Genomic DNA, 10,466 nt, shown 5'->3' on the forward strand with positions numbered 1-10,466 from the left:
CAGCAGGACAGGAGTGCAGAACTGGGACATATCTTTCATAAACTTGAGTGGGAACACACAGGCTAGAGACAGACATTTAAAAAGCCTGAGCCTGAATAGATTCAATCTTTGCCTGGCTAAGTCACTTTTGTAACCAGACAGACATCCCAGAAATGCCAGCACATGCCTGCAGTGGCTCAGGCTAGAAGCCAGAGGTGCTAGAACAGCCCTCCCTTGCTTCCACAACACTAAGCTGAGGGAGGCACTGCCAGGCTCCAGCAGGATGCTCTGATTAGCCCAGCAGGGAACTGATAACACAGTGTTTATCACCCCATTAAGAAAACAACAGAGGGACATTACCAGCTACCTGTTGATTCTATTTGATTCAGCATGGACTATAGCCAACATGTGGTCTGCTAGCTAATATACAGATATCTCTCTGCAAGGCAGAGGGGAGGGGGGAATTCCTGCTTAGCAAGGGGTGGGGAAAAGCAGCCTGCAGTCTTGTGAGAGCTTCAGCCCGGGAGCCTAGAGGGTAGGGGCCAACTCAGAGAGCATGCCAGGATGCTGAGGGAGTCTGGTTTATCTTAGACCAGCAAGGGGTCTGGGACAGGCATTGCATAAATTGGTTTGACCCAAATCAGTTAAGTCTAATACTACATTCAACCAGGCTTATCTCAAACCAGTTTCAGCCATTTTCAAACTGGTTTATGTGTGTTGAACATCTGTTCTGTTACAGGTTTAAACCAGCTTCTGATCACTTAAACCGTATAATGTATAATGTCTGTCCCTAGTCACAGGGACTGACTTCTGGGGTTGTTCATCCCACCTTCTTGGATATTTATGACAAGTACAAATGCTTTTTTTCAGCTACTAAATGCAAATGATCCAACCCTAGAACACATGTACTTACAGACTGTAAAGGCAACTGTGTGATAGCTTTTGTGAAAGTTTTCCTTGCTTCTATGGACACTACATAAAGATAAGTAGATTTTTATTTCAGCGCTAACAGCTTAGTTTAACAGCAAAGTCAAACTTACAAATTGTCTCAATGCTCAAAAAGCCCTACCTACAAATGACTTTTGTCCACAACATGGATTTGTTCTTAACCACAGATCTACTACAGGCTTGAAGACTGGACATACAAAACTCTTTAGGTCCTCAGCTCCCACTGAATTCAGTTGTTTAATGCCTTGCAGAATCTTCACTGCTGCCAGGATCCAGCAAAACATAGCTTTGTGACACTTCAGGTATTTTATGATCACTGATTTGAAAAGAAGGACAAATTCCATGGCAGTGTACAAGCTTTGGTGGTATAAACAAATCAGACTCTGTAGTAAGTTGTTAATTAAAAAAGTATTCTTGCAACTTGCAAATGCAACATATTTAAAAATAATAATAATAATAATTCCCCTCCTTTTTATGGCAATTACAGCTTCAGCTTTCAGTCACTGGAAGTACTAACACTGATTAGTTCTTTGGCTTTCTTTATTCTGCGGAGTTCCCTTTACAATGGTTTTAAATGTTATATGACAAAGATAGGCTTTGAGTTACTATAGCAAACTGAGTTAACTGAGAGGAATTCAGTCCAGTAGGATTAAAACAGACTACCTAGAGAACAGGCTAACTAGAGAAATTGTGGAATCTCCATTCTTGGAATTTTTAAAGAGCAGGTTAGACAGCTATTTGGCTGGGATAGTTTAGTTGGGCTGATCCTGCCTGGACTAGGGGGCTGGACAAGATGACCTTGTGAGGTGCCTTCCAGCCATACTATCCTACAATCCTAAAATGTCACCCTCTGATCAACCAATAAAAGAATGAGATAGAACCTGGGCTGGGGTCAGCGCTTACTGATGCTGACACAGCCACTGACTTCAGTGCAGTCACTCCTGATTTACATGCACATGAGATATTCATTGCACCATGATGACCCCCATGTCACATGTCATAGGACACGAGAGACAGTGTTAGCATTGAGGCTTCATGCTGCACAGTCAGTGGCTCCTTTCTTGGCATAAGGTAATGTGATTCCTAGTTTACAGTAATGTAATCCTAAGAAAACGGAAAATTAAAATATGTGTAGTTTGATTAAATGATATATTGTGGTGAGGAAGGCTGCAGAATACCTGGAGTTGGAGAGAAATAGATAGGAAATGATGAAACTGCTTCCTGTCACCCTTTTGCCTAAGGCAAAAGAGTCACATCCTCAGTTTCCCTGACTGATGCCTGAGCATGGACTTTGGAGGCCAGGCAGATGGAAGGTGGCTTTATGCAATCTTTGAGCTATTCCTATTACTTCTGGCCCCTCCACAGGCCTGCTCAGATCAGAGCTGCTCTCATTTAACCAATGCTTTGCAGCTTCTTCCATGGCTAAGAATAGCCATGTGTATGCTCCCACAGCCAAGACAGCCTAGGGAATGCGCCATCAACGGTTTGGTGGTAGAGGTTCTATCAAACCCTTTATAATATGGGTACTTCTTTTTGGCTTTCTGGCTCCCTGACTACCGAAAGCAGTAAATGGGTCAGATCCCTATGAACGCTTTGGCCAGAAATGTATAAATAGCCAAAAATGTATACATGTACCGCCATAAATGTATAAATGTATTCCCTTCACACGGGATGTGCTTTCAATTAATTGTTCTTTCTCTTCCCTAATGACATTGATGCTTTCATGAAGATCATCTACAAGTATCTAAATATAAGGTAGAAACAAAAGAGTGGTTTTGGACTGTTTGTAGGCAGGTACCTAGGTTTAAACGAGTGAATGTAAGAGGAAGAAAGCAGTTGGACTAGTGATGCACCTATGAGATTGTAGAACAGCCTCTTAAAGGAAGTTGTAGGAGTAGTGTTAAATGAATCACTTTAAACTGGTAGCCAAAGGACTTCAGGATAAATATAAGAGAGAGGACAGACTAGAAGAGTTAATAGACCTTTCCTGTCTCTAATTCTTATGCAGTTTCATAAAGAGAGAAATAACAGTCACCAGCTATAGAGGCAAAGCTGAAGGTAGGTCAAGGAAAGGAAGAGTAGAAGCAAGAATTTAGTGTCCAATAGGAGAAAGGAGAAAGTAAGCAGATGGAAAAACTGTTTCTGCCATGAACTACATAGCTCCTTTGTTTCATTTAGTCCCTGCTTAACAGGAGGTAAGGGACTTAGGCACTACTGATAATTTTTACTCCTGCAAGTAACAATTTGCTAAGATGAACTGTCTGTTCTGCCGCAGAGTCAGGGGCTGGGGTGACACACCTGGAACATTTGAGCTTTTTACAAAACAGAAATGTAACTGATTGGCAAGGGTGGCTCCTAATCAGCACCCATTTCTTTGATCTTAGCTTTGCCTTAATATGGCTGCTTATGAGAAAATCAAAATCCATTTCTAAGTGGAAGGTCCACATTGAACTTCAACTGGACCAATTCAAATCAATGAATCATAGAAACAGGGTGGAAGTGATACCAGGAGGTCATCTAGTTCAACCCCTGGTCAAGGCAGGATTATCCCTGTCTAAACTAACCAAGTGCTTTTCAAACCTGTTCTTAAAAACGTCCAGTAATGGATATTCTATGCAATCTAAGTTAGTGTAAGATTTAGGAGAAAAGCTATCATAAAAAGCTCTGGCCATGTGTTTCTAAAAACCAATTAAAAAGAAACTGTTGGATCCACAAGATAAGAAATAAAAAGCATGAAATCAGAATATTATTACCCCAAAGTTAGGCATCCTGTTTTACAATAATCTTTTTGGGTTACAGAAAGAATAAATATAGGCCAAACACTTTGACATCTTATGGTAAATAATTTGTATGGCCAGATGCATACAAGTGTCTGCTTCTTTAACTTCACTGAAAAGTACACCAGATGCCCAACTGGGGTATACTGGTTTGCACAATCTAAGTCAGTGGTTCTAAATTGCACAAGCTGAAGGCCTGGGGTATTTCTCTGTTTTGGGGGACTGGAGGTCAGGAAACTTGACTTTGCAAACTTTGCTTTAATAATTCTTGTCAAAGAAGCTTGGAATTTCTTCACACTGAACACGATAGCATAATCTTTGTATCCAAAAAAACAGGGTAAAAATAGGAGATGTAAAATGGATATGTTTTTGGAGCTCTTTCTCTTGGATTCCAGAGCATGATATTTCATATTTCATGCCTTAACTACATCTAAATTGTTACACCCTGATAAGTTCACGACTGAACGGCAATCTTACAGATATGCAATCTTGCACTAACATTTTCTTGCAGATGAATTTAAAAATGGAAAGGGGGAGAAACAGTTTTCCATTTAATTTCTAACAGGCATGTCCAGAATAATAACTGTTGGAAGGTATGCAAAGGTAAAGCTTGATGCTGGTACTGGGGAAAATTGTTAAAATGTCACCAAGTCATCTAAATCCCACACATTTGCTGCACTGTGCTACTTAGTTGTGTGAAACACAAACACACATAACCATGGCAGTCTAGCCTCTGAGTCTTTAACTATGCAGCAAGTTTGTCATTGCTGACACAAAGCTTCAGTGCACAGGCCTGGGATTTCTGGCCCTCTGTTCTTGACTCTGCTACTGACTCATTGACTGATGCTGGATAATTTACCTAAGCCAAAAGGTTCAAATTTAGGCATCTAAAATTAGGCAACCAAAAGCACATTTAGGCTCATAAATATAGCCCTAGATGCCTAAACCTCACCATCCACATGTAAAAATTATGGCAGGAGGGCCTAACCCTTTTTTTTTGCATCATCAGTCCCTCAACTTCTCTGTACCTATGTAACCCACAGTGGGCACATCTACACGTTCATTACTGCACCTTAGATACTGTGCATTTAGTTTAGTACTTGCTTATTAAAGTACTAACTAAATGTGCAGTAACTGCAGTTACTGAGCAGTAGCACCGGTGCATGGTTATTTTGTGACATTTACTGCACATTACCCTAATAACACTGCACAGTAGACTGTTAGCATGGTTTTTAACCATCATGCTACTGAGCAGTGTTATTAGGCTAATGCGCAGTAAGCGTCTTATATAGATATGCCCAGTGTTTAGCAACCAAACAAGATCTGTGAAGCTTAAGATCTCAACTCTGATGGCTCTCTACTCCTCTTGGGGTCAATGAATACAAAGTTTTCCAGGCACCTCCATGGAGCTCTTTTGATGCTCTTAGGTCCATGCCTGCAAGGTGCTTGAGAGATGCCCAGAGCTCTTAAAAATAAACCCTGAATGTTTCCTTTTAGAGATAGTGATCTGTCTATAACATTGGCCAAGTGCTCCTAGAGTTACTTTCAGTGGTAATTACACAGGCATTAATGAAGCCATGTAAAAAGTAAAAAAAGAGATTCTCCTGTGATCCAAGACTACAGACCTAATTCTCCTTCCATTTACGTCACTTTTTTCACTAGTGTGATGCCTTTCACATTGATGCAGTTACTCCAAGGTATTGAAAAGAGAATCAGTTCCCTGACTGAAGCTGACTGCCCAGCCAAGGTAAGTCAACACTGAACAGTAGGGGAGTGTCAGAAACAAAACTATTCTCCCTCTTTTCACCTAGCCTTGCTTGAGGTGAAGAATGACAAAAAGTAGTTCCTCCGGAGGACCCTCTGGGTGACAGTGGCGGAAACACTTGCACTGGTTTTTTGCTCTCCCTCAACTGTTAGACCCATCTAGAACTGAAAAAATAAAACAGCAGGAAAAACACTGCTGGTTAAGTGAGATACTATCTGTGTTTTCTGATTCTATTGTATGGGAGCCAGATATATGGTTAAATATATGTCAGCTCTGTCTTCATTTCAGAACTGCAACTGCTTGCCTCATGAAATATCACTTTCAAGAAGAAAAAAACATGAACTCTGAGCTTATTGTATGGCCTTTCAGTTCTTTTAGGAGCCAGTGACGACTGAATTCCAAGAAACAGGAACATTTGTCAATACTGAGGGCCTGACTGGCCTCATGTATGCTGACCTGATTCACTGCAGCCACGCCTTGCTGCAGTTACAGCTACGGAAAACAAGTGAATGCAAAATGCTGCTGTTCTGGTTTGAGAGGGCTCTGACACCTACTGTGCACATATGTAAGTAGTTGTACAGAGGTGAAGGCAGTTACAAATAAAGCCCTGTGTTCCTGCTGGCTCCGAGCAGATGTAATAGAGGAGTACTAGCAAGGCCATCAGTGTACACAAATAGAGCAGCCTCCCCCTGCGGTTGCACAGTTCAAGACTCCCAGCAGCCCAAATGGGGCAGAGAAAAGCGAAACGCAGAACCATAACTCCTTTCCCTCAGCCACACCCATTGGCCAGCAGTTTGCCAGCTTTCAAGGAATCAAATACACAGTCACTCTACACATCAAAATGCTCCAGTGGGCTTTTTGCCTCCGGAGTTCACACACAACTCAGATCACAAGTTAGAGCAATTTTACAAGTGGCCTTCTGATCACATTACAAACCCACCAAAGAGCTCAAACAAATTTACAGTCACAGAATCATAGAAAAGTAGGGCTTGGGAAAACCCTAAGAGTTCCTCTAGTCCAAATCCCTTGTCCAAGTCGAAGACTGAAATATCAGCAGGCATTTGTTGGCAAATTAAAGCAGGAAGTGCATTTACTATAAGTAGATTATATTGGCCTGCCAGTTTTGTGACAGCTAAAATTCACCTCGGTCTGCTTTTTAAGAAAAGAGAAGCCTCTGTCACCACAGAAGACTATTACTTCCACCAGCTTGATTACCACAGACATGTAGGAATGGTGGGAAGGGAACTGAAGGAGTAGAAATTCTTCAGCATTTGGAGATTTGGAAGAAACAGCATGAGTTTCCCTCCAATCTTCCCCTCAAGGGAAGGCAGGCTAAATAAAAAATAGGCATTGTGGTCTCTTTTCCCATGAGACAAGGCAGCTTCCAGTCCCATGGAGAGCCAGCCCATCCATACTGCTCCTATACATGGAAGCATGACTTGGGTGAGTGATGTCACCTCTGGCTAGTCATTGCAAGAAATGGCAGGTGTGAAGCTCATGATCATCCTGATTTAAAGGCTATGAAATTGGGTGTGGATACCTGCTTAGGTATGTGCTGCCACAGAGGAAGAGAATGACACAGGTTCTGCCCCACCTGCCTTCAGACTCCCCGAGCCAGGAGACCCTGGTTACATCTTAATAATCTTGACTCCATAGGGAATGTGGGGTTAAACCCCCTTTTCCTTCTTTTCCTGTTAAGCAGAAATACAAACTACAGAGATGGTTTGCTTTATCTTCGTTAAATGATTTCAACATAAAGGAAACACTGAAGTTTAAGATACTGTTATTGTGTAAAAAGGATAATACCTTGAGGGAAATGCAACAAGTCTTCCATGATAGGGAAGAGTGCTTTCTTAATAGCAGAGCTGGTTGAAAAGTACGTGCCAATGAAATTTGTGTTAAAGGAAAGTGACTTTTTGGTAAGAAGGGAAATTGTTATGGGGAGCATTTAGTCTCTTGTAAACATTTAAAGTTTTTACTTAAAACACTGACAACAAAAACATTTTTGGTTTTCAGTTTTTTTGATGCAAACCTCAAAATGTTGCCAAAACTAAGAAGCAAATCTACTTTTTATTTTTTCAGGAAAGAATGCCCTGACCAGCTCTACCATTCAAGAACATGCTATGCTTCCACTGAACTGTTCTGGAGGCCCTGATCCTGCCCTGCATGACTCATCCATTTAAGTGAACCACATGCTTCAGTGGCTGCAGGAAGGAGGCCTCAGTGAACAAATGGGGTATGCTGTAGACAGAATACTAAAACTGATAACTGAAAGTCATTTGCCGTTGCTGCTCTCCCCATACTGGGAAGCCAAAAAAAGGAGGCAGCAAACTATGTGTATCTTGACAAATGGTGGAGCACTAGCCTACTAAACAAGGTACTTATTAGTTGTTAATCTGTATTTTCGTCTCACCAAGGGCCCAATATATAATATAACTTCCTGTGGGAGAAACATTAGGTACCAAAGGCCTAAAGAGTCCCAAAACCTAATCATGTTATTCATAGGGGAATTTTAAAAGCATAATTTTTCCATTTTGTAGGGTGATCCCAGTCAAGTAATGCTTCTTCTAAAGTGTGATCACCCTGGAATAAAACTAAATAAAAAGTATCAAATTCACAGTATTCGGGCTTTTACAATCTACCTGGAATCCAGTCTTTATGTTTAACACCTATTACTTCCAGTTTTAGTAGGAAAAAAAATCCAAAACCTATTTAGTGAACAATTTTTGCTTAAAGTAATAGTTTCATCTAAGTAAACTTTATTCATCCTGAAACTGCCAGGTAACAGCCTTTTGCTTCCAAAAGAGATAGATACATGTTCCTATGATCATATCCCACAGAAATACTAGAGTAGCTATAATACAAAATTACTTATCTATTTCCTTGGTTCCTTTATTTATAAAAGTCCCTTGAAAAAAATCTATGCACTGTGAGGTTCTACATGAAGTGGTATCATTAATTATATCTTGATTTCCACTCTAGCTTTACAATAGACCCAAAACAATTTTAATTAAAATAATAGCAATTTTCTATTCTGGGGCAATGATGAACAGGAATTCAAGATTTTCTTCACGGACATACTATTTGAGATCTCACCTGAAACCTGGGACATATCTTGAGCCTCATCTGTTTCCATTTTCCTCAAGTTATCTGAGAAAGAGAGGAAGAGCCTTAAGTTAATGTGAAATATATTTAAAAAAGCCAAAACAAAAAGCAAGCGAGAGAGAGACAGACAGAGAGAGGAGAGAAGAAAAAAAAAACCCTTTGCTATTTAACTATGAGATTATCTGGCAAGAATAATGTATTTTTCTCTTTATTTTCCTCCCTGCATACTTGCTGGGGTATCAGACTGGCACAGACCTTGATCCTTTTAAAAACAGCATTACAAAGATTTATAAAAATATCATTACAAGCACAGGAGGACCAAATTTGTTATTTATTGTTAATTTCCTACTGCATAATAACCCAAAATGCAAACTGACTGCAACAAAATTAAGCAGAAAATTAAATGGCCCTGGGTCATTGTAGGCACAGAATTCATTCTCTTGGTTGATCCATAGTTATGTTCTTTCTAATTTACTGAGCATGCATCGATGAACCTTGAGTCAGCTTGGTGACACGCGTACAATCAGCAATCAAAAAACGAAGCAATTTGCTGAAGAATGTCTCATTTACCCAGGCAGGGCTGCATATCTGAGCAGCAACCGCCACTACCTCCATTAATAATGAATACACCTCAAGCAGTGGCAGATGGGCAAAACAGCAGCTTCAGTCCTTGGCCCTCAATCTTTCAGGAGTCCTTGCTTCAGACCACACCAGCTAGCTTCTATACAGGGAGAAGTAAAGCTCCTTAAAATAGTGAAACAAGCCCAGGAGAGAAAGGGAACCCAGGCCTTCCTGTTTTACTGACAGATGGCTGGCTCTACGGATTGGTAATTAATACTGGGAAGCTGCTGCACTTCTGTTGCAACACATAATGTTCTGAAGCGTACGTTGTGAGTGACCACAAACACCCAGGAGAAGCATGCCTAGGGTTAGTGGGGTAGAAATAAAATTCAAGTTTTCACTTGGAGCACAAGCCTACAAGTCTGAAGTCCCAAGTGCCTGTGGTGGACATCTGGTAACGCCTTAGATAATAAATGCCTTGCTAGAGAAGGTATTCCCAGAACAACCTGAAAGTGAACTTTCAGCATGGTGTTGGCAACTGAGGTAACCTTAGGGGAAAATAACTTTCTTTAACCTGCAAGCACTTTTTCTAAGTAGGAGACCTTGGACCAGGTCCTCAACTGCTGTAAACTCTGTAGACTTCAACAGGGCCCTGACAATTTGCATCAGGTGAGCATCCTGCTTTTTGTTGCCCTTACAGTCAACTCTTCCATCCAACCTAGCTTCCTGAAATGCAAAAAGATGGCACTGCAGGTCTGTTTCTTCATTAGAGAGATGGAAATACAAGAGGAAACTGGCTGGGTTACTTCACAAAAGGTTTTGCCTTTATCCTGATGTTCTGTAGCCAAGCTTAGAATAGTTACTCTTCTCAAACATCCTTTCTAAAAGGAACCCATCAAGGGAGGGGAGGTAAGATGAGACCAGATAGACTGCAGTGGAAAAAAAATTATCAGAACAGTCAGATTATTTAAATCTCCTGCAAATAACAAGGGCTTCCCAGGAAAAACTTGTTTCTAAATTGCAGCAGGTACCTCATAGTCAATATACTGATTTCCTCGACAGACATGCAGGCCTTCATTTCAAGGCACTGGCTTTTTGTGCCCAAAAAGAGAGAGAGAGAGAGAGAGAGAGAGAGAGAGAGAGTAGGCATCCAAGCACACCTGCCGCATGGATGTGGGAGTAGACTTTTGACCAGTTGATTCTGCTGCTGTTGCAGATCTTTGCCCTTCCCAGTACACCCCTGCCCGTCGGGTGAACACTGTGTGGCTACTAAACAGTCCAGAATGTTTGTTTTTGCTCTAGTTAGGCTCCGAAACTTGAATCCAAGAGAA

General features: G+C 41.0%; 1 protein-coding gene across 6 annotated transcripts in view; it reads right to left on the reverse strand.

Annotated features, from left to right (window-relative positions):
- IKZF1 (IKAROS family zinc finger 1) overlaps positions 1–8,619 on the reverse strand; it is a 71,737-nt gene extending 63,118 nt beyond the window's left edge. For 4 of the 6 annotated variants that reach the window (XM_019520824.1, XM_019520815.1, XM_019520810.1 and 1 more), the window contains exon 1: positions 8,566–8,616. In XM_019520824.1, coding sequence (XP_019376369.1) covers positions 8,566–8,605 — 40 coding nt within the window. In that variant the 5' untranslated portion in view covers positions 8,606–8,616. Of the gene's footprint in view, positions 1–892; positions 962–8,565 lie in introns of those variants that run through there. The other 2 variants (XM_019520834.1, XM_019520802.1) reach the window with 2 other exon arrangements.
- Positions 8,620–10,466: the final 1,847 nt, after the last annotated feature.

The sequence above is a fragment of the Gavialis gangeticus genome, unplaced genomic scaffold (assembly GCF_001723915.1).
Source record: "Gavialis gangeticus isolate Ggan-Ray unplaced genomic scaffold, GavGan_comp1, whole genome shotgun sequence".
Classification (NCBI taxonomy): domain Eukaryota; kingdom Metazoa; phylum Chordata; order Crocodylia; family Gavialidae; genus Gavialis; species Gavialis gangeticus.